Here is a 24,884-nt window from a genome sequence, read left to right on the forward strand (position 1 = left end):
TGAGCTGTTACTTACCAGCCTTGGAGAAGGGGCCCTTTGGGTCTCTTTGAGCCTCTGTTTTCACCTCTGTATCATGGGGAAAATATCAAATAGGGAAACAAATCCAAGTGCTTGGCAAGGTAAGGTAGTATTAGTGTTTGTTATAAAGCAATTCACCGAGGGCTCTAAGTATTTTATTATGATACTGAGACAGATATATGTGATAAAAGACTTCGGGTGAGAAGGGAACTAAGTTATGAATCAAAAACCAACAAGTAATGAAATGGTCAAAACTCCAGAAGGGAGGCTGAAAGCCAGTGACATGAATAATTCATAAACTGAACATTTCATCTGCAACAATGAACAACTTGTTTATGGTCAATGCTTTTAACTTTTACTGTTGTTTGAAAGCCACTAAATCATTTAATCTCCAGGGCAAGTTATTTCATTCCTGTTTTTACAGAAAAGGATGAGCAGGTGTATTAGCGACAAGCCTGGGAGCCCACAGCTCATCAGTGACAGATCCAGAACTATCGTAGCATGAAGAGTAGTTATTGTTTGTTAAGCACTTACTCAGGACCAAGTACTATGCCAGTAGCTTCACACGTGTCTGACCCTCCCAACGGTGCTGCGAAGTAGGTGACACTATTATCCTCACCATATTATAGACTGGAAAACTGAGGCTTGGAGTGGTGCAGTGACCAGTGCCAGAGTAACATAGCTGGTGAGAGGCAGAGCTCAGTATGAAGTGGATCTGACCTGACCACCTGCACTGCCCACTTCGCTAGGCTGCCACATCTCTCGACTTTCAGTTTAAGGTTCTTTTCACAAATGTAAAGAGGTCAGTTGCTGTTTGCTATCAATGGAGTTGAAGGACCTTTTTCTAAGGCACTCATTGATTAAGAGTTTTCAACCAGCATTCACGTGGTGGCTGCCTGTCGCAGCAGTGTGTGTTTTAGTGACAATTTCAGTCTAATGGATGTTAGAAATCTGATGAGATGAGACTCAGGAAACAAGGATCCAGTATAACCTGGATACTGCTCAGTGAAAGACCGATGTTGGTAACGTTGAATTCCTTTGTGTTGTATAGAATGCTCTTTCAGTTCAGTTCAGTTGCTCAGTCATGTCCGACTCTTTGCTCTTTAAGCTAGACTAAGTCATTGATTCGTGTGATCGTTTGAGTATATCCTGTGTGTAAAGACGGTGTGATAAGTACTGTGAAGGGTACAAAGCTCTGTTCTCAAAATACAAAATAGACAGTATAAAGTGCCGGAAGAAAAATAGATCATCGGGCCATAGTGTTCACAGGAGAAAACTGCCTCCAGCTCTGGGTACCAGGAAGGGCTCTGATATAGAGGAATATGCATTTATTATAACTCATGCCATTTCCTGGAAGGCAAACTCTTGGTATAATCCATACTGATCCTTTTTCTGAATTCCTATAGTTCTTATATGTCTGTGCTCCTTGATTATAACTAATATTCTCCAGGTGTTTCATGAATTGGTTAAAGATACCTCAAAGACAAAGGATTATAAATCTTTTATAATTCTTATTTGTCAGAATATCTAGTGCAGAGTAAGACATGCAACAACAGGTGCTGTGTAAAAACTCCATAATTTATTTTTTTCTTCTGAGACTTGCAGAATCTGAGCAGGCATATAGTCCTATTGTAAATGTGTTGTTAATTGTAACTCTCAGATACAGCTAAGCTTACTTCTTTTTTTTTTTTAATTTGACTTTTTTTCTTTCCTGATTAGAATTGAGAGCTTTTCCCAGAGTGGACTAACTTCGACTGATACTTTAGATTTGTTAAGTGAATAATTTAAGGAAGTAATCCCTGGAACCCACAGATTTAACCACATCCCCCATACTGTATGCTTGCCATTTGGAATTTTATTGCTAGCCCGGCACACTCTCTCAGCACCCATCCTCTCTCCCCAGGGAGGGGAAGCGACTCTGAATCCGACCTGCCCCATCGGAAGCTGCCCGATGTGAAGAAAGATGACATGTCTGCGAGGCGGACGTCCCACGGTGAGCCGAAATCAGCAGTGCCTTTTAACCAGTACCTCCCCAACAAGAGCAACCAGACAGCCTACGTCCCCGCGCCTCTGAGAAAGAAGAAGGTGGAGCGAGAAGAATATCGGAAGAGCTGGAGTACCGCCACCTCCCCCCTGGGTGGGGAGAGGCCCTTCAGGTAAGACCTGGGCTGTGCTGCTCCTGTCCTGGCTTGTGATACAGGAACTACGGCCCCTGGATATGAATGAGCCCCAAGAGCCACTGTAGACCATTGATGTGAGATTACAGATGGAGGTGGGAAGAACAGACCTTCAGAGAGAGATCGTCACAATAGGATAGAAGCTTCGTGAAGGCACCTACAACTGTGCCTGGCACACAGTAGCTATTCAACCAACACTGATCTAATGAGTAGATTTTTGAAACCAGCTGTATCATCAGGACATTGAGAACAGATCTGTCATCCATATCCTTCTCTGGAGACTGACTGACTCCCAGTTCCTGTTAGATCAGGTACAATAAGACCTTTTATCTACACCGAAGTTTATCTGGACATAAGCTCAAGCATTATGTAAGGGATGCATGAACATGCTTGAGTCATAGGTAGAAACAAACAGTCATAATGAAATGGAAGAAGCATTGGACTTCTCATCTTTTTAGGGAAGCAAGCAGTCTTTCCCCTAATCTCTGATTATGTTTTTGTATTTCTTCATTCATTTATTCAGTAAGAATGTATTTATTGAGCATCTACCATGTGCTAGGTAGTAGATCTTTTAGGCTTTGGGGACCCAATAGAAAGTAAGATAGAGTCTTAGCCTTCAAGAACTTTACAGTCTAATAAAAGAAACTTATAGTCTGGTCTAATCCTTTTAGCAAAACCATCCTGATCATTGCTTGGTTATTTCTTCTAGTCTACCTTTATTATCTGTGATTTTCCATTGAGTAAACATTTTCTTAAAAGTTGTAGTTATTGAACAGAAAATGAATTTTGCCTTTCTGGCAGAAAAGGTTTTGCCTATCAGATTTGAAATAGCTTTCAATCAGTGCAGAGATTATGATGCGTTGTATTAATTAACAAATGGCTGCATTTAATTTTCTTTATATTACCAGAACAGTATTGCATACTATGATTTTTTTTTCAAGTGGAAGTAATATTGGAATGACCAGGAACTGATCTATGATCTGCTCCCCAGCCTAGTGTGTTAGTTTGGTCAATTATGTTGTCCAACTCACTAGCTATCCTGAAACAATAGAGGAAGAGGAAAGTGAAGTGGGGTCTCCTTGTGAAGAGGACCCCATCAGCCAAATGGACACCAGTGGGAAGCCTGCTGATGGTGGGTCAGAATTACCCACCAGCTGTGGGAAGGAGCAGTCTCCTCCAGAGGGGGCTGTGGTGGCACCAGCTCCCAAGTCTGAAGAGGAAGCTGCTGCTGAAATGCAAAAGCGCAGAAGGCTGGAGCAAGCCGGAATCAAGGTCATGCCAGCAGCACAGCGCTTTGCCAGGTTAGCTGTGCAGGCCAAGAACTGGCCTGGCTGGCTTTGTGCATGCCGGGGCTTTGGAATCTGTCTGATGTGGTGGAGTTTCCATCTTGTTTTCCCACTTCCTGCTTTACCCGTTGCATCATTATTTCCTACTTGGAGCAAATAGGAATAGCTAATTGTCTTTGCCTTCAGGCCTGTATCTGCTGAATTTTTGGTTATTTTAAATGAAGGTAAAGAGTGAGCTTCGTGCTGCTTGAGTAGACCTTGTCCTGGTCAAATATGTGTGGTCAGTCACTTGTGGGTTACAGGACATATCTGGCAATAACATCTTATTTTTCAATTGTTTATGGCTTTTTAATTTTCACACTACTCCTAAATGGCTCTTATCTTCCTTTACACATCACTAGAAAATAGTTCCTTTGGCATGGGGAAGCGCTGTCTTTAGAAAGAGTAGCTGGCTGACAAAAATCCACTTACTTCCTTTGTCCCAAGGGAGTCGTAAGTATGATTAAGTTTATTTGACTCATTTCTAAAACTTGTTGATTCAAAAACGAAGGATGGAGTAATTACTTCTCTTAATTGTAACAAAGGCACTACTAGTATACAGTCCTGGTGGCCTCGAGTTACATGAGAGATGGAGACGTTCAGCAGTTGAAGTCACAGAGAAATATAGTTGTACAGTTTCATGTAGTATTTGGAGGAGCTGATTAATTTTTGTCATGTAATAGCCAGGAAGATCCTAACAAATTTGAGACCAGAATTTATTGGACAAATGGTAACTCATAACAGTTTGACAATTGAAATTCCTTTGCCACTTGCTCTTTCATTGAATCCTGAAAGGTAGGTGATATACCCATTTTTTTCAAGCAGAATAAACTGAGGATCAGTGAAAGTAAGTTACTTAACAGTCTCTGAGCCAGTTGCTGCTGACCTGGTGGCCACTTTCAGATGTTCTCTGACCACCACATCACCGCTGCCTCCCACACATTTGACAAAACGATTTCCATCATTCTGTACAACTCCATGTGTGGTTATTGCTGTGGTCTAGATCGTCACTGAAAATTCCAGCACTGGCTTACATGGATTTAATCTTAGAGTGGCTTTGTATTGATAAAATACCAAGGATATAATTCTTCCTGTCTGTGGTATCCCACAGATAAACATGTCTGTCCTCAATGTGTATGTGCTTCTAGAAAACTCTGACATAAAACTGTGCTTGTGCTACAAGGAACTCTCGGGGTTTCTAAAATTATAAAGGGTAATGTCATAGCATCTTAAAAACAGAAATAAATCCAGATATTCTTTAGATTGCAGTTCAGAGACCTTTTGAGACACATGCTGTTTCAACATCATTTGAGCATCTATGTATCAAAGACCAGGCTAGGGGCCGAGAATATCAAAATGGAGTATATCCTCTTACCGATTTCAGCTTTTCCTGCTTCTGTCTTCAAGCCTAGGGCACTGTGGAAATAAGTAATAAGTGATACAGATAAGAGAGTGAATTTATAAAAAAAAAAAAAAAAGCTCTAATCTTAATTACCTTGACACACATACCTTCATTTTTATCACATCTGCGAAGTCTGTAACTAAAAGTTACCAAAGACACCATCATCTTTTTTATTGTTTTTGTTATTTTCAAAAATTGCCAATATTTGAGTTTTAAAATCTCGTTTTTTAAAAAATTTATTTTTTCCATGATTACTAATGCTACTGACTGTCACAGCCTGTGTATTGGCTACTCAGGTTTTTTTTTTTTTAAAGTCCCTCATATCTTCTGTCATTTACTTTTGTGCTTTAAAAAAAATGTTTTATTGCGGTAAGAACACTTGGCATGAGATCTACACTCTGAACAAATCTTTAACTGTCCAATACAGAGTGGTTAACTATAGGTGCAATGTTGTACACCAAATTCCTAGAATGTATTCAGCCTGCTTAACTAAAACTTTATGCCTATTGATTAGCAACCCCTATTTCACCCTCCCTCCATCCCTAGTGACCACCATGCCATTCTTTGATTCTCTGTATTTGGCCATTTTAACTACTTCATGTAAGTGGAATCATGCCATTTTTTTCTTTCTGTGACTGGCTTATTTCACTTAATGTCCTCAAAGTTCATCCATGTTGTCACATACTACAAATTTTAATTCTTTTTTAAGGCTTAATAATATTCCATTATATGCATGTACACAACCTTACCCTTATTCATCCCTTGATAGACATTTAGGTTGTTTCCACATCTTGCATATTATGAATAACGACATGGGAGTGCTGAGATCCCTTTGGGAATCCTGGTTTGAGTTCTTTTGGATATATACCCAGAAATGGGATTGCTAGATCTAGTTCTATTTTTACATTTTGAGGAACCTCCCCATGTCATCTTTGCTGTTACTATTGTTCAGTCACTGGGGTTTGTCCAACTCTTTGAGGTCCCATGGACATGTCACATTTAGAGTATCCAAAAGAACAAGGGGAGACAAGTGGGCGGAGACTTGAAGAGAACTCGGCACACCCTGGAATCGTGGTGACGTGGAGAAGAGAAGAGAGTGGGCAAAGGCTGGGGATTTCGCGAGTGTCCTATGCCTCTTCAGTAACTGGAAGTTTATTTTCTGATAAAACAGTGCAGTCTTTAAAGACAGCTCCCATCCTGTGCACAGACCTAGAATCGTAGTTAGTCTACAACCATAAATTCTAATTGAAGAATAATACTATATTTGTGTGGTAATTTTTGCTCCAGTCCATATTCCTGGGATCTGGCTTAATTTTCCCATATTTTATCCAGGTTAGCTCTTTTAAGCAGAAATTTGCAGGTCAGTTAATGTCTGCAGATGTCAGTTAATGTCATACTTTAGAGCTACTGACTTAGCATTTAAAATGGAGTTCAGGAAAATCATGTATATTCCCAGAGAATGTTCCCAATAGCAACACAACACAGCTGCTCCAAACACCCAGAATTCATTTGTTAGATAGATTTTTCAGCTGCTAGCTCTCTCATAAAAGTTTTATATATACCATGCCACCAGCCTGCCCTGTCTCTTTGTCACTTAGCTTTTGCAGCCCACAGCAGAGTCAGCGGCCATCCTAAATTTATCCACATTATGGATCCTGCTTTTAACGTGGCAGAAAGTAGCTTCACTGGAATGAAATGCATATCATGAAGAAGGAAAGGATTCTTGGTGTCTGGAAAATAAGACTATGAAACATTTCAATATGCTGATGTCTCTTAAGGCATTTTAACTTCAGTCTCCTGTCTTTGCAATCCAAATGCATTCTGGCCGCCACATCTTGGAACCCAGCAAGAGGCACCAGATACTTCTTCTGCCTATTTCTGAGCTGAGAAAGTCTGTGTTTGCAGAGATGGGCAGAGAAGGAGGTACAGGCGCAGGAAGAGGCATAGAGATGAGAGGAAGGCCTGACTTTTGTAGACCAGTTTTTGGTTGTTGTGTCACAAGTATTCTGAAACACCTCCTTGAATTATTTTTAATACCATATAAAAACGAGCAAAAGTGCATGAGTTTTCTAGTCGAGAAGTCCCAGGCTTCCTGTCAAAGAGTATGTTAGGAGGTATCTTAGCACCATGGGACAGAGTAGGTCTTTCTTATTAAATATGTCTGCCATTTAAGTCAGAAATGCATAAACCACTTTTCCTTCCATGTTTATGATTTTAGTTTATGATGTAGTTAGCTTAATTACCCCCCAAATATGAGACTCTGCCAGAGAAGCTGAGATTTCTGTGTTTAAGAGGATAAAATAAGAACCAAGATTCACTTCCCCCGAATTAAAATGCCATGGAGATTTGAATTCTCTGACTTGGTGTTTCCCATTGGAGAAGTAAACTTGTTTTTGAACTGAATTATAGGTTTCACGTGATTGGACTTCTTTTCTAATTGTTTTCATATGTTTCAGCACTCAGTCTTTTCTACTAGTCTGTGGATCTTCTCAGGCACATAGTAATTAATCACAGAGAGGGGGAAAAACCCTCCAAGGAACAATAGACATTTTAGAAGTCTTTGGAGGAAGAGCAGATGCAGCTAAGTGCCAGACACGTATTCCTCCTTCCCAGATGCCTATGTGTCACTGACTGTTGCTGAACAGATTCCTGGGGATCAGGGATCAGGCAGATGCAGGATGTGTGTGAACCTCTGTGACTCTGGATGTAACTGCCCTGGTTGGGCACTGCATGAACAAGGGAGGTCTCTAGTATTGCCCGTGACATTCCCAGGAGGACTAACAGGCTTTTCTGGAGAGCCCGGTTTCTTTCGATAGAACAAACTGACTGCTAGTCTGAGCTGGTTGCTTGCGCACTGTCAAGTAAAAGGGAGTGAAAGAAAATGCCAGCTCTTCCTCGGTTTAAATCATTACCTCACTCACTTTGAAATATATAAGCCTCAGAAGCTTTGAGACAAGGGCTTTTCTTCCCCCTCACCTGCTCAGAGCCCACAATCTCTCCTGCAAAGATAGCCTTACTTGTTTTAGGACAGAGTTGCCAGGTTGGAGGCAAGGCTTGGCATTTCTCATGTCACTTTGGACTGTATTCCTCCTAACTAAAGCAATGAGCTGGGCCCACTGAGGAACCTCTTCTTCAACACAACTCATCTATGAATAACTCTGAAAAAATAGTGCCAAACCTCCCCCATGAGTATCAAGCCAGATAGCCAAAGTCTGCCACTTAAATGTACTTACTTTATCTACCTTCAGATGACCATAACTGGAAACCTCAACATTCCCCTCTGCAAAGTGGTCGTCATAATTCCAATCTTACAGGGTTGTCTTGAATGTTAACGAATCTGGAATATACTAGCTCTTCAGAGCTATTGTAATTATTCAAAAACAAAGTTGAGTATACTGAAGGTTTACAATAAACTGACCTTCAGAAAAGAAGGGCACATTATAAAAAGTCATTTAAATTTTTTGCTCACTAGATACCTGTGAGCATAAGCCTTCATATTTGCCTTATATACATTATTTATTACTTCATAGCCAACAGTGCCAACCCAGAATTTATGTCATTAAATTTTTTCTCTTTCTGAGTCTGCCTTGAAGCTCTGAATTTACAGGATTCAAGCAATTAGCAGAATGTCATTATGATCATTTTTCAAGTGGGCAGGGAGTGGCTTTAAATGGCCAATGATATGGAAAGCTTTATTCATCCCCTCTTTTTAAGCCTGCATATCTAAACTGAGATCATTTGAAATGACTCCTGCCACACTGGGCATTTAGCCTAAAAAGAAACACCGCAGGGAATTTGTAGCCTAGCCGGATTCACGAGATGCATAAGGCAGTAGATTCTCCTTGCTCAAATTGGCATGGCTGTTTGCATAAATGCATATGTTTTATCCCATAAAATTCTGCCTGAGTTGGGAGAGATTGAAGTCCAGGACTCTGGTCAGAAAATAGAAGGACTGTTGCTTTTGGACTTGAGAGCTTCAAGCTCGGGGTCTGCTCCGGATGAGATGAGATAATGAGTTTGAAAGGGCTTTGTAAACTGTAAAGTGCTGTGCAAGCACTGTAAGGTATGATTAGTTAGCATTCTATTGTCAATCCTGGCTGAGCATTGCCATCTGCAACTAGCAGTGCCAATCACAACTCCATTCTGAGCATAACTCACAGGATCCCTTTATTTAGTAACCAAAATACTTCTGTCTCCTACTTCCATAGTAATGATAATGCCTTATTTTTTCAATGATGCTCCACTTTCAAAACTGTTGCTGGAGATATCTTTTGTTTAATGAATAGGAGAGTGGTTAAGAACAGGACCTGTAGAGCCAAACTGCCTGGGTTTGAATTGTAACTTAAGCAGTGGCGCTTTGATCTTGGGCAAATTTCTTCTCATAATCTCAGTTTCCCCTCTATAAAATGGGGATGCTAATCCCACTACCATTACAAGGCTGCTGCTGCTGCTGCTAAGTCACTTCAGTCGTGTCCAACTCTGTGCAACCCCATAGACGGAAGCCCACCAGGCTCCCCCGTCCCTGGGATTCTCCAGGCAAGAACACTGGAGTGGGTTGCCATTTAGTAGAGTTAAACAAATTAACACTAGAAGGAATTCTAGCCCATGGTGGGTGCTCCATAATAATGAACCACCCTCTTTATCATCATCACTGTGCTTTTTAAATAATGAGTTTTCGAAGAGATTCATTCAGTGGCCCCTCATTTCCCACTGACCATTCTTTATGGCCACAGTCAGCCAATGCCAGTTGGTTCTTGCCAGACTTGTTGGCTCGGGAGGCAGGGAAGAGAGTCATCACAGTCCGAGAGGGGCCAGGTGGGAGATGAAGAGCAGGGTTGCTCAAAGGGCAGTATTTCATATATTAAGAAATAAATTTAATTTGCAGCAAAATGGATGGACCTAGAGATTATCATACTAAGTGAAGCAAGTCATACAGAGAAAGAGAAATATGTGATATCATATGATATCATGTATATGTGGAATCTAAAAACTGATAAAATGAACTCATTTACAAAACAGAAATGGACTCACAGACATAGAAAACAAACTTACAGTTATCAAATAAAAAAGAGAGGGAAGGATAGATTAGGATTTGGGATTAATAGATATCCATCACTATATATAAAATAGATAGACCACAAGGACCTACTGTATAGCACAGGGAATGATATTCAATATGGTAATTTTAATGGAAAAGAAGCTTAAAAAGTATATATATATTAATATATAAAACATATATATATGTATATATATACAATATGTATATATGACTGCATCTCTTTGCTCTACACCTGAAACTAACACAACATTGTAAATCAACTATATTTCAATTTAAAAAAATTTTTAAAGAAATAAATTTATTCAAAGAGCATCACCCATCACCTCTAAATTCAGTGATTTAAAATTTTATTGAGAACAGTGGTCAGCAGGGAGAGTTTTCTGAGCATGATTAGAGATGCCCAGATTTTGATTTTGATTTTCCAGAAGTCAGGTGGAGTGAGGGCCTACTGTCACCTTAAGCTGATGGCCTCCTCTGCAGCAGACAGTGGGCCACCTGGTCGACCAGTGTAGACAGTATTTCCTTGCTCTTAGCCAACCTAATTCCTCCTGTCTTCATTTTTGAGTTGACCTGTCCCATGATCATGAAAACTTTACTCTTAATCCTCTCTCAGAAATTGGATACAAAGTAGGTGAACTTCCTTTAGAAATCAAGATCTTTTATTTACTTATCATCTCTATGAACTGAAAAGATAATAAATCATTTTTTAAGTGTTAATATTTTATTATGATTTAGAAGCAAGGCTGATCTTATGAGTAGGGGAAGGAGTTTGTCTGAATATCAGCAAGACACCATCAACTGTATTCTCACCCTGCCTGCCCCCAACAAAAGCAAAAAGCATAAAAAGTCCTAATAGTCCACCCTTAAACTGCATTTCTCCAAGAATTTAAAGTTTGGGGCCTTCAAGATTTCTTTGAAAATGAAAATAGTCCTAAGTAAACATTTTGACAGAATGCCTTAACACAATTCACTTGACATCTAGCATATGACAAAGAAGAAGAGCTGAAAGGTGGAGAATAGTGGGGGTAAAAGGCTGAAGAAAGGATTGCTGGTGAGAGGGAGCAGGGCAAGATAAGCTTTTGTGCCTGAATCCATTCTGTAAATGGTCATAGACTATCCCAGATGTTTCGGGGTAGCTCAGCTTTGCAGGAAGATTATCCTTACACTTTGCAATCTGGTACACAGCCTAGGTGTGCTGTCGCATGGCTGCATTCATAAGCATTCCCCAGATTAGTTTCTTGGTGGCTCAAAGTTTTGCCCTGTCAGTCAGAATAAATCGAGTATCTATTGGGTGCATTACTAATATGCTAAAGAAAAACATAACAAAAAAAAATTCTTCTTGGGATTTCCCTAGTGGTCCAGTGGTTAAACTGTGTGCTTCCAATGCAGGGGGTGTGGATTTGACCCCTGGTCAGGGAACTAAGATCCCACATGCTGTGCAGTGCAGCCAAAAAAAAAAGAAAACCAACAACAGCAACCAAAAAAAAAAAAAAAAAACCCACAAAGTCATAAAAATATTTTTTAAATGCTTCTTATTTTTCTCAATTTCATGAAAGAATTTGCATTGTCACTTTCAGAGCCATTTAGGATCCTGTCTTTCTCATGCTGATGGGGTGCTGCAAGTTAAATGAATGTTTAGTATTGCTAGTAGCTGGCTAAATTCCAGCTTTTGAAACCCACCCTAACTCTCTGCAATGCTGGATTAAAGTAGTAAACAGATGTCATCTGGACTAACGATAATGAGAAGACCTTTCACTAACAAGACTGTTGTCTGCCTGACAATGGGGATTTAAAAACTGTTTTGGTCTGATCACATGTGGAGTTCCATTTAATTTTGCTCTATCAGTCAAAAGCAATTAAATGATGAAACAGAAGCTGTTCGAAATATTATCCTTCGTAAAGAAAACCCTTTCCTGGTCCACCAACACGGCAGAGATTCAGAATCAGAAGATGAAGTTGCATGTCGACTGCCTGACCTTGAGAAAGATGACTTTGCTGCCAGGAGAGTAAGGATGAACCAGACAAAGCCAATGGTGCCACTGAACCAACTCCTCTATGGGCCTTACCGAAAAAGAGAGGCAGAGAAATCAGATGGCAGCAAACAACACTCAAAGGGAATCTCAGAAAAGAAAACTCTAGAACATAAAAGGTGTGCACTCTGTGTGCGTGTGTATGTGAAAGAGAGAATATAATTAGGTGAAGGTGATTTGAATTATAGCCCCTACCCTGGCCCCTGTTCCTTATTTCCTGCCTTGATTACATGTAATCAGTAATGGTGGTTTATTTTGAAGTAGAATTCCAGATAGCTAGTCTCTTCTAAGTTCACATGGCAGGGAGTAGAATGAGCATGTCCAAAACAGGGCTGAATTCACTGAATAAACTTGGAGCCCAAGTGTGCAGGTATGCTGTATCCACACCACATATGGGTGCTGGGGTCACAGACTGGCGTTCTGTGACACAGGACAGGAACAGCCACCTCTGCAGGCTGCTCCAGTCCATCCACAGCAGGCAGAAATCACAGTTATTCCTTAGCTATGAACACTTCTATCTTATTAGTGCCTTTCAGATATTGGAAGGGGAAAAAAATGAGGCTTGCTGTTTCTTCCCTCACAGCAACGTGATCACCTAGACATCTGATGATGGAGACTTCTCATTAAAAAAAGTCCTCAGATATATAACACACTTCTATTCATTCTGTCATGGAAATTATTTCTAAGTGAGTTTCCTTGTCCCAGCTTTTCTTCCATCTTCTTAATTAAGGAAAGGAAAATTAAATGAAATTGATTTGACCAGTGATTTTTATCCCAAGAGGGATACAAAATCAGTCAAGTCTTCAGCCTGCTAAATTTCCATGAGCAGAGTTCATCATTCTTTTGCTTGATATCAAAATCAAAGTTCACATCTTTATTATTTAATTGCCATATGTCTGCCTATCACTTAAGAGGTTTATAATCTATTGAACAAAGAATGTAAATATCTCAACTGTATTTTACACAATTAAAGTGGTTCTTTGGGCAGAGTCATTGAGATCAATGGAGTAGTTCCATTGTATTTTAGTTTTTTTATTTAGGAAGCACCAGTCACAGATACAAAACACATGAAAGATCTCTGGACATAAACAGGGATTAGAGCATGGAAGACCTGGCACAGCTTTTATAGGACACACTCTAGCTTCAGGAGGTTCTTGGTCTTTGCAGTTCTTGTTGGCATCTCTTGTAACACACCATTCTCAGAGGGCCTTGTGGGAGGGATCAGTTGCTGCCGGTGAAACAAAAACTTCTGGATAACTGAGTAGCATCAAGACATTGATGGGGATCAGCAATTTGAGTTAGGAAAGGGAGTAGCTTTTGTACCTCCCTTTTTTCCTTTCTCCTGCATGCAATTTTAATTCCTGGTATTTCCAGCCCCATTTGTCTGTTGTCACCTGCGTCTGTTTATGGGGACACAGCCCATGATCTCTCTAGAGAGCTTCAAAGAACTGTTAAAAAAAAAGAGAGAGAGCCCCCTGGTGGCTTTTTGCTATGCCCTTCCTTCCCCTTCCCCAAACTGAAAGTGAGTAGAAATTCTGTAGCCTTCCTATTTGCATAGACTCTGTAAATACACCAACTCATCCAGGTGATTTAGTTTGGAAAAAATGAATAGCCCTATTTATGTACATTTTTTAAAACTTCTATCTCAGGGAACATATTTAGTTAGAAACTGACTTTTAATGTGATGGAATGTTTATGCACATAGATGCCACAGTTTTAGTTTAAATTATAATATTGTCAACATTAGCCATTTAATGTTCATTTCTTATGGGAACAATTGAAAATATCAGGCCACTTCCCTCATGGTCCAGTGGTTAAGAATCTACCTTCCAAAGCAGGGGATGCAGGTTCGATCCCTGATTGGGAAATTAAGATCCCACATACCTTGCCCTGCTGCCAAAAAAGTTTAAAAAATAAAACAAAATTTGCCAGAGAACTTAAATAAATAGCTGATTAAAACATCTCTGTATATAAAAAAGAGAAAGAATCAGATTTATCATTAATAAAGATGAACAAGTTATTGACATAAGAAATAAATGGGTATTGCCCCTGTGGATACAAGTAGAGAAGATACCCTCTCTGTTCATCAAGTGTGCATTAACCAGACCTAATGAATGCTATTAGAAGTCAGAGACTGAGTTTGAACATTGAACCTTTCTGTTAAGCATTGACCTAATCATACTTTCTGGCATACCTACGAAGGTTTATGGTTGAGATGTTTAATATGTGAGCAGTGTTCCAGCTATCTCCGCGCTAATCCTAGAATTTGGATCATGCAGAGTTTGTTACTAACATTTTACTGCTGCAATAAAAGACATTCCAAGAGGGCTCAGGGATTCAATCAGAAAACTTGAATTCATTATAGTAACTTGAATAGTGTGGGAATTGGGCTTCATTACTGTCAAACTGAAATCTCATTCCCATCTCTAATATTCTTATGGTGAACCCTGGCTTCTCTTCTTAAACTAAGCTAGAGACTGTTATCTGGTGGAAAACTCCATCTCGTTACAGTGTCAAAAGGGTAGCATAGTAATCCAGGCTACAATTGATTCCATATTTTTGAGAGAGGAAAGGTGCTTCCATCATTCCATCATTCCGTTCTGTGCTCAGCCTCTGAATTTCTGTGCTTGACATTCTGTTTATCTGCTCCTCTTCCTGGAACCTGCTTTTTCTGATGATGTGGGGGCCTGGACCAAATTAACAGAAACCAGGGCCAGACAGAAGAGGTGAAGTCAAGGGTGACCTGTATTGTGCGGGCCCAGGAGAGTGAACCGGCGGAAGAGGGACTAAGAAAGGTGCCGGATATTTACAAGGATGACCTGGCCCAGAGGAGAATTCAGGGCAGGCCTGGCCCTCACCGTGAGGCCCCAAGCTTTATCACCGTTGCCAGTATAACAGAAGCCGACCTGGAGACGTGGGAGAGACTGAAAGTTTCAGAAAAGACGAGGTGTGTCATGCTTTCCCCTAACAGTGGTATCGTTTAACTCTGAGCAAATCAAACACTTATCCTTCTATCACTCTTTATTTTCATGGTCAGAAAAAAGAAATACCTCTCAAAAGACAGAGCGTATTTTGCATGAGTTAAAACTTGTTAATACTTAAAAATTACAAGCCACAAACATCCTTTTTAATTCAACTGACTTATTGTGAATGCTTATCTCAGTAGGCTTGTTTATTTGTAAGGGATTTAAACTTGACTTTTAAATCATTTTAATGATTTCATTGTACCTAAGATTTTCTTATGCTGTCATTTATGGCATTGGAAGTGATATTTTAAAAGCTGTAGAAGCACTATTTACCCAGGCAAGGCAATGATCATTTCTTCATTTGATTGATTACTGCAAAAGCAATTCTGCTTTAGCCATCCAAGTATTTTTCATACATCCACTATATTTTAAAAACTCTTCCTTGGTTGTACTCACCTTAGAAACCTTTGGAACTTATTTCCGGTTCTGACTAGGGATGGAGATGTGGAGCACACGTGTGCCCCTGAGCCTTCACCAGAAATTAAAGTGGAAACTGCCATCCGGGATGACTTTGCCAGCCGCAAGGCAAGGGCCTATAAAAAAGCTTCCAGCAGCCCTAGGCAAAAGTTCGTGCACTTTGGACCAGTGACAGAGATAGATCAGCAGACGTGGAAGCGGCTCAGCATTGGCAGGGCGGGGCCAAGGGAGGATGCAGAGGAAGGCATCGGTCACGACAGCAAGACTCACACAGGCTCTGTGTCTGCTGCCTCAGCAGCCACGTCCAACTTAATGGAAGACCGCATGCTTAAGCCACAGAATGACTGCAGGTATTTTCACTATTACATGTGCAAGGAGGTCTGCATGGGAATCACGGCCGCTTGTAAAGAGTTCGCTGACACACATTAAAGAAACCCCCAGAGATGACAAAAGGCTCTTTAGCTGGTTAGCAGAGAAGGGAGGTCAGTACCCCAGGGGGCAAATGTGTGTGAAGTTAAAAGACATCTATTTTGATTCTGTTGTCACCAGAATCACCGCCTGGGAATGCCAATAATTTTGGCAAATGCCCCTTTTTCCCTTGGCCGCATTAAGCACTATTTTATTCGTCAGCAACACTGAACAGACTAGATGGGATGTTTTAATGATACCCTTTGTGTTTTTCCTACAAATATGTTGATAAAAATCTAGATTACCTATACGCTCCCTCCTTCCTGTCCCATAAGGGAGGAAAAAATAGTTATTGGTATCATAAGTTCAGATTTCGGATATCTAAGCAGACACACAATAAAGTAAACCTCTTCCTCCTCTACTTTTTAAAAACATATAACAGAACTGAAGTGGAAAGACTCTTTTGAGGGTTCTATGAGTCAGGATTCCTTGGATGAGTAACCATTCAAATTTGTGAGGAATCAACTGGGAAAAGAGCTTGTAGACCTGTCACCAGTCCTCACTCTTACCGGAGGGCTTCCAGCTGTGAATTCCCAAGCCCTCTCTGGGGGATTCGGTTCTATCTATGGCGTGGTCTTTCTTCCATTATGCAGGTATGGGCTTAGATGGTAAAGAATCCGCCCTCAATGTGGGAGACCTGAGTTTGATCCCTGGGTTGGGAAGATCCCCTGGAGGAGGGCTTCGCAACCCACTCCAGTATTCTAACCTGGAGAATCCCCATGGACAGAGGAGCCTGATAGGCTACAGTCCATGAAGTCGCAAAGAGTCAGACACAACTGAGTGACTAAGCACAGCATAGGACATTTATAAGATTCTAGATTCTCTGTATACTAGGTGAGGTAGGGGTGACTTAGAGGTCAGAGTCCAGTCTGCACCCCACTGTCTCTGCATAGTCCAGCAAACATTTATTTACTAAACATTTGCTCTGCCATCTCCAAGTGAATTGCCTTCCTCCCGTTTGAAGTCCCAAACTCCTATCCCCGCATCCTCTTTTGTCTTTGGCTGAAGATGGTATTTAAGGTGAGGGTTTCAGCAATTTTAGTAAGCTCCTCAGTTTTCCTGGGTCTCTTCCATGTAGACATGTTATTAAAATTTGAGTTTCTGTTAGGAAATAAAAAAGATTCTGGATTCTCCCAGGAACCTCCACCCCACCTGCGTGGTGGGAGCAAAGCAAAGCCCTTCATGGCAGGAGGAAATGCTCAGGACAGTCTCCTCCATGCTTTGTCCTTGATATTCAAAGCACACGGTGGATCGTCTGTGACATACAGAGGAGTTTCTTTGGTTTGATTTCTTTGTGGATGATACCATACAGGAGGCTATAAATATAAATAACTTGGGTATACCAGAAGTCACTGCTGGAGATTCAGAGGCCAGTGGGGACCAGGCATGGAGCGGGTAGAGGTAAGAAATTAGTATGAAATGCACCCTTGAGCCCTTGACTACTAAGGGGTCATCACTCAGCTCCATGGTGAGTCAGGCCAGCCTTCTTTGACTTTCTCAGGGCCTTGCTAGGGTTTATATTCTATTATCCCGTTCTGAGGATGTGATCCTAACTAACCCAGCTTCTGGAATAGCAACCAAACTTTCTCTCTTAACCTTTCCATCTCAAAGACTTTCACTGTCTCCTTTCCTAACTCTTTTTCCTCTTCTCTCTTGCTACCAATGCTACTTGTCACCAACAGAACAGTGGCTTCTGATGTAGATGACTGTTGTAAAAGGGTCTCTCGGCTGGCCCCCGTGCCAGAGTCCCAGGAGGAGCGTAGCTTCAGTGCGGGCACGGGCCCCAGGAGGACAGAGGAAGGTGAGGAGGTGGAGGATGACAGGCGCGGCCACGGCCTCTAACGTGAATTCCTTCCCAGCGCTAAAGCTGTCCCATCTGGCTTTAGTTACACGCAAAGAGCAGCGGCAGGATGGCAAAGAAGAGACTGAAGGAGCTGCTCATGGAGATTCTGAGCTGGTGCCAAAGGCCGAAAGATCCGAGGAGCGTGGCCAGCCACCGTGAGCGCCTTGCCTGCATCAGGGTGTGCTGCATCTGCTGTGTGTGGCTCTTGGCTCCCCCCAGACAGCTTAAAGCCACAGTGTGCACTTGATGAGTGACGTGGCATGGAGCAGAGTCCCTTAAAGGAATGTACCCATTCCCATCCCAGGGTCAGAGTTCTGCTTTCAGCGCCCCCAGCTGGGTAGAGATTTGAGCCTGTGCACATGGTTGGGTGCTGGCCAGATTTCATTCTCAGGAATCATGAAAACCAAAAAGGGAAACCCATTCCCATGTAAGTATTAGTTGCATGAAGAAAGTCCCTGGTATTAATACTCAGTTGCTATGTGAGCTGCTGCCTCCATGAACATTGGCTTCTTCTGTCTTGAGTTAATGCCGAGTGAGTGATGCTACTGAAAACATCTTAAGCAGTAAGTGCTATTTCACTGGCTGGACTGACATGCCCTAGTTGACATCCTCTGACCTCTGAATGGGAGGCTTCAGAGAGAGAAGATAAATCAGAGAAGATAATAGCTCCTGTCTGGAGCTACAGTGGACTGAAAGGCCAAAGAAAATTGCACGATTCACAAAAAGATGACATGATGACCTGAGAACTGGGATATCTCTTAGTCACATTGGATGCAACAAACCAGTTCCTTCCAATTCCATTTGCAAAGTAACATATTTGGGAAGAATCTGCCAAGGGTCCACCAATAAAAGATAAGAGGTCAAAATTTTATCCCAAGCTGTTTTGACTTTGTTTCTCTATTCTGAGCCTTGATACATGCTTTGAATACGTTATTAATGCTTTATGGTTTATCAATGCCACTTACCTGCTATTGCTGGCAGAAACAAAATGATTAAATGATTGGCCCAGTCTACCAAGGGTTTTTTTTCCTCTCTTGCATGTAAGCAGGTGTGGAAACAATAGTTAAGTTGTGAATTGTCCTATTAAACATTCTTTCTGACTACCATCTTGTGGGCAGCCTAAATGGGAAGTTCTTATTTCTTCCTAGCTCACATGGAAGTCATCAGGTAAAGGAGTTGAACTTCTTTCTGGTCTACGTGATTTCATTCTGATTCCAGGAGGGTCTTCCAGTCCAAAGAAGATATATATTACTTATAAAATTAATTTAATTTTAACATTATCAAATAGTGATTTCTAGAGGTAGAATTTTCATTCCATTCTATGACTTGATTTAAAATGAAGGTAGGGAATATATATGGAGGAGGGCATGGCAGGCCCCTCCAGTATTCTTGCCTGGAGAATCCCATGGACAGATTAACACGCATGCTGGGAAAATATAAAAAAGATAATCAGCAAGAACCTACAGTATAGTACCGGAAACTCTACTCAATATTCTGTGATAATATGGGAAAACAGTGGAAAAAAAAGGATAATATGTGCATTACTGGATCACTGCTGTACACCTGAAACTGACACTATATTATAAATCAATCATACTCTTAATATAAAATACACATAAAAAATAAAAATAGGTCAGTAGTAATCCTGAGATTTCATGGTCTACTTTAAAATCCTATATGTTGAAGCTTCTGCTGTTATTTCGAAAGAGTGATAGACTTGTGAAAAGTGTGGTCTGCCAGATCCATGTAGAGCAGAGGAGCAAGAAGCGTTTAGCGTAATTAAAGCTCCACTATAAAACAGGAAGTGATAGAATTCTGCTTCACTTTGGCGGTAGTGAGACAGAAGGTCAGGTGGGGAGCAGAGAGAATCTTAATCTCCAAATTTCAAGTTTATAGCCAAGCTATCATTACCACCTGGATTTAACATGCATTTTACAGTCTTCTGAATCGTAATGCTTCTGGGAGAGCCTTCTTGTAGCGCTAGTTTCGGGGAGCAGGGGTGGTAGCTGTTCTCGCCCTTTCCAAGAGCTTCTGCTCTCACCAGCTCACCTTCTCCTGGGAATTCACAGGTGAATGCCTGTTGGCTCCAGTTCACACCTGGGAAGCCTGCAGTAGAGAAGTTACACCTGGGTCCCAGCTGGGCGGGCAGGTTGGTGACGAGGCACTGCCCGGCCCAGCACACTCACTCGGTCCCCAGGTGCCCTGATGTGGTGATGGGCGCTGCATCAGCAGGCTGGCGGGAAGCCGTTAGCGAGAGAGGAGAGAAGGAAGTGAGGCCTGTGGGCTGCCTACTGGATACATTCTAGGCAGCCCATTTACTCCCCACACAACCTTGGAGAGTGAGGAGTTTCATCTGTATTCTACAGGGAGAGACCAAGTTGTATGGCAGAAACCAACACAACATTGTAAAGCAGTTACCCTCCAATAAAAAAGAAATAAAGAAACCAAAGCCCGGGTCCACACAGCTGGCAATCAGAGCCAAGATCCAAACCCAGCTCTGTCTGAAGAGGGAGCTGCCATCCCATGCCAGTGCATTACCTACCGAGTTACCAGAGGAGACTGGAGGTCTGACAACTTCCTTTTCATTGGTATTCTGTCCCTCTGGCTGGTTTGAGCATAAGGAGACAAAGTCAGAGTAACTCCGTGACAAAATTGTGTGAGGGAGCAGGCACGCACCTTGGGGATTCATGTTTCCTTTCAACAAGTGTTTATTGAGTAATTGCTATGTGTAAAATACTGTGCTGGGTGCTGGGGGATAGTCTTAAATCACAGGTAAACTCATTTTTCCTTCTCACTTCAAATGAAGTTTGCACTAGTTCACAACATCATTGAGCATTGATCCTGAAGTGTTTTATTTGTGCTGAAAACTACACAAATGCAATCAATAGGTGAGGAAAGTACTTTTTTTATCTTTCTGAATACCCCTACCCTCACAATTAAGCTTTTTTAATTGCTTGTTTTTGGTAGGATGCTTATACCAACTGTGATTTGTCTGGCCAGTGTTGTAGGTGACAGTCTGTTGACTTACCTACTTTGCATTTTTTTTTAAATCTCTTCATTAGTGCTTTTTAAAAACTCATCTTTTCTTTTCTGTATTTCATAGAACAACTGAGAAAATCATTTGAAGCCCAAACTCTAATTATCTTCTTCATAACAGCAAAGGCAATTCTGTTAGCAATTAAATTGGTTCCTTCTTAAAGCTAATAAATTAGTTTGAGAGGAAATGTCTTAAAGCCAGAAGTATATAAATGAAGGTTATCTTCAGAGACTGCACTGTTCTTTTAAATTTCCTGAGTATCCAATAAGGATTTAGTATTATGGAGGGCCTGGTCTGGTCACTATTCAAGGAACCCCCAAAGAAAAATCCCTACTCTCGTGGACCTTGCATTGAAGGGTTAATCAACATTTGTTGGCAGAGGTCTTCATGAAATGCTGCTGAGTATTTTGTGTAGAAGCAATTTAAATTCTAATATATCCTGCATGCAACAACATAGCTGAACCTCATAAGCGAAATGTGCTAATAAGGAAGCCAGACTCAGAAGAGTACATACTGTATGCTTCTGTTTACACAGCACAAAGCTCAGTGCTGATTTGTGGTTTGTGAAGATTCATCAACGTGTGTGTGTGTATGGTCTGTGCACTTTCTGTATGTATAGTTTACTTCAGTAAAACATTGATTAAAATATTCAAATCAACAGAAAAACACCAACTATCGATTGATCACGTCTAGATTAACCATCCATTAGGAATAACTTCTCTGCTTATTTCCATAGATAATTTAGAAAACGCTATATTCAAATGTCTATTCCAGTAGGCCTACTAGTGAACTGGGAAACATTTATCCAGGCTTGAGAATTAACACTGTTAATTCTGGGTGGAATTTACACTGTTCATATACTCTTTCTTGGTGTGAAGGAATTCATCTGCCTCCATGTGGAGATGGTTTTGGAAAACTGAATGTATTAAGTCAAATTTAAGCACCTTCTAAAACTATCCGCCAGAGAAACAGAAAATGGGTCTTACTTCCAGAAGAAAAACATCCATGAACGCTTTCCTTTTCTTGCTTTTGGCCATTTCAACTGAAACTCTTATTAGTCTTTCACTGGTGTGGTTGCCCTCACTGTGCGCGAAAATAGTTATTAATGAATTCATACTGTTACAGGGTAATAAAGGCATCAGAGAGATGCCTTTGTCTGTGTGTGTACACCAATGTGTTTGGAGTTTTTTCTCTAAGATCATAGGGAGAGATCTTTAGAAATTACTCCCTTCCCCCTACATTGTTATGAAACTGAACATAGGATCAGGTAGTTTTTGCTGAAAACCCCCAAATTTAATATTTTGGACTGAAAGCCTGACATTTTTTTTCTTTGCTCAAATAAGTCTGTCCACCATCAGAATGCATGAATAAATTGCCTTTCAGGGCATAGGTAAGAACCTTCTCTTAAAATTCCCCTTTCCAGAAATAGTCACTTGTGGGAGCTACTTTTTTTAAATGTGCTTAAATATGCCCTTGTAATATTCTAGTTTTTTTTTCTAATTTGACCTTTTTCTTTGTTTTATCAGATACATTAAAACTTAAAATGCCCATATTAAAGAAGGTGCAACTTTGTAGCTCTAAATAATCAGAAGAATATAAAAGATTGTTTTAAAAAAAAAAAAAACTTTGCTTTTTCAAGTTATGGAATATCATCCATGTCTGGTTTTGATTAAGGCTGCCAGTTTTCTAGGAATTGTGGGTTTTGTCAAATGCATGCGGAAGGCACTGATTGGGGTTCTGGTTGGAGTTCTGGTTTGCTTTCAGAAAACTTCAGAAACACTCTTTGATGTTATTTGTGCAAATGCATTAACACATCAGGGAAAGGGTCAGTAAGCATGTGCTTCTATGCTGGGTGTCCATTACAGCCCATTACTCTACACAGAAAGGCAAAAACCAGTTCAGCCGTTTGTGAATGACGGTAATACACATTTGGTTTTTTCAAAGCTGTCTTCTCTAAACATTGTGGGTTGCACCTAAGCCTTTTTGTGTTTATATTGAACGATTTCTTTCTTTGTGGGTAACATGGAGAGATATTTTTATTTCCTCTTTGGGTTTTCCTACAAATTTTGCATTCTTCAGAAATGTCAAGACTTTGCTTTCATTTTTAGCCATTAGTGAATATTGATAATTGTATAATGACACTTTTCTTCCAGTATGATCAGCAAAAAAGGTTTGGCACATGTACATTTCACTTGTAGTTTTTATTTCCAGCTTGGTTACAGTGTTAACCTTCTGTCTTGCCAATCCTCTAATTTTGGATTTGGTCTTATAGATACGGACCGAGAACTCCTGTGTCTGACGACGCAGAGTAAGTTGTTTTGTATTCATAGGAATACATTAATTGTAGCCTAAACTGCATGCTTCCAGTACTCACCACTAATTGAAACGCAGTTAATGTAACAGTGGACTGAAGAGCTAACTGACTGTTCTCTGCAGCCTCAGAGAAGCCCTTGAAATTGGAATGCAAAACATATGTTCTGTGCAGGAGAGATGAATGAAAAAGCCACTTAAGCATGATTCTAATACGCAGCTGCTGCTTAAAACTTAACATTTGCTTTTCATAGATGAGGCATGTGAAAGTTGTTCTTGTTAGGGTTTGGAAGTTGGAACCTCTTCTGAACCATGGAATTGTTAAAAGGCTCTTCTGTGCTTTGCAGTGAATCCTTGATATGTGAAGGCTTAGCTGTGCAGCAGTCATTCTCAAAGACACATTTCTTTTTTAAGCTAAGAAAATAAATTCTAAATTCTAAACCACTAATGATAGATTCAGAAGCCCAAGTTCCTCCCAGGTTGGAGTAATATAAACTGTGGGACGCCTGAGCCCAAAATGCTGGGGTTTCGTTCATGTTCCATGGCACAGCCAGGGGTCAAGATGTACAACATGACTTGGGTTGCCTCTCTTTGTTTTCTGTTCCTCCCAGAGATGCATTGCCCATACCCAGCCTCACATCTGAATATGAGATGTATCTACTGTCTCCCATCGGTGACCACATTGACTCCATTTCAAAAACAGATTCCACATAGGCAGAGCATTCTGAAACTGATAGCCAAGACAGAAGTTTTCTTTGCAGAAGGTTAGCTTGCTCAGCGGAGAAGGCAATGGCTCCCCACTCCAGTACTCTTGCCTGGAAAATCCCATGGACGGAGGAGCCTGGTAGGCTGCAGTCCATGGGGTCGGGAAGAGTTGGACACGACTAAGCAACTTCACTTTCACGCATTGGAGAAGGAAATGGCAACCCACTCCAGTATTCTTGCCTGGAGAGTCCCAGGGACGGGGGAGCCTGGTGGGCTGCCGTCTATGGGGTCGCACAGAGTCGAACACGACTGAAGTGACTTAGCAGCAGCAGCAGCAGCTTGCTCAGATTTAAGAAACATGATCAATATCTCACTGCAACACCAGTGGCCCGCTAAGCCTGATGTCTGTCCTCTGGGAGAGGTGTTTTGTGGCCTTGTGGGAGTCTAGGCCATTCTAAGAGTGAACCCCAACATTCCCCCTGACTGTCTTCCTGGCCTGAGCCATAGTTTCGAGCCACTGTGTGAGGAATCCAAGTAACAGTGTAGAACAAATATCATTTCCACCAGTGACTGCAGTCAGGCCACACATCTACGGTATTTGAATTGTGCTTTTTTTCCATGTTTGTGTTCAAGATGCCAGCTTAGTCTGTACTTTTAGCTCTAAGCAGTCTGACTCGAGTGCCAAGGAGATCAGTTTCCGATGTGTGATGTATGATTGCTTTGTGGCCTGACACACGGAACATTCATGTCTCAGAACTAAATTCAGCCGGAGCTTGACTGACTGCATGGAGTTAAGTAGTCTATAAAATTGAGCCCTGGTGATTGCTTTTAAAATCTACAGTGGCAGTATTTAACATTCCCTGAAAGGAGGATTATATAAGATTGATAGGCAAAACACTACTTTGATTTGGTTAGCAAAAACATTTTGATAGAATGGATTTACTCTTCATCATTGCAAAGCTGCTGTGCAATTTGCCTAATACAGATCTCTCAAAAACCCTGAAAGCTGAAAGAAAAGGAGCTACATTAAAGAGCTTTTGAATGCTGCCTGTACCTGAATATGAAAC

The 24,884-nt window shown here is 41.0% G+C and overlaps 1 protein-coding gene across 23 annotated transcripts in view; it reads left to right on the forward strand.

Moving 5' to 3' along the window:
- LIMCH1 (LIM and calponin homology domains 1) overlaps positions 1 to 24,884 on the forward strand; it is a 367,162-nt gene that overhangs the window by 281,991 nt on the left and 60,287 nt on the right. For 15 of the 23 annotated variants that reach the window (XM_055435132.2, XM_055435131.2, XM_055435134.2 and 12 more), the window contains 8 exons: positions 1,922 to 2,174; positions 3,230 to 3,496; positions 11,828 to 12,130; positions 14,716 to 14,958; positions 15,472 to 15,804; positions 17,605 to 17,723; positions 17,809 to 17,920; positions 23,075 to 23,110. In XM_055435132.2, coding sequence (XP_055291107.2) covers positions 1,922 to 2,174; positions 3,230 to 3,496; positions 11,828 to 12,130; positions 14,716 to 14,958; positions 15,472 to 15,804; positions 17,605 to 17,723; positions 17,809 to 17,920; positions 23,075 to 23,110 — 1,666 coding nt within the window. The remainder of the gene's footprint in view (positions 1 to 1,921; positions 2,175 to 3,229; positions 3,497 to 11,827; positions 12,131 to 14,715; positions 14,959 to 15,471; positions 15,805 to 17,604; positions 17,724 to 17,808; positions 17,921 to 23,074; positions 23,111 to 24,884) is intronic. The other 8 variants (XM_088836309.1, XM_088836313.1, XM_088836310.1 and 5 more) reach the window with 3 other exon arrangements.

This window comes from Moschus berezovskii, chromosome 5 (assembly GCF_049115385.1).
Source record: "Moschus berezovskii isolate FMDL1 chromosome 5, NW_MosBer_1.0, whole genome shotgun sequence".
Taxonomy (NCBI): Eukaryota; Metazoa; Chordata; class Mammalia; order Artiodactyla; family Moschidae; genus Moschus; species Moschus berezovskii.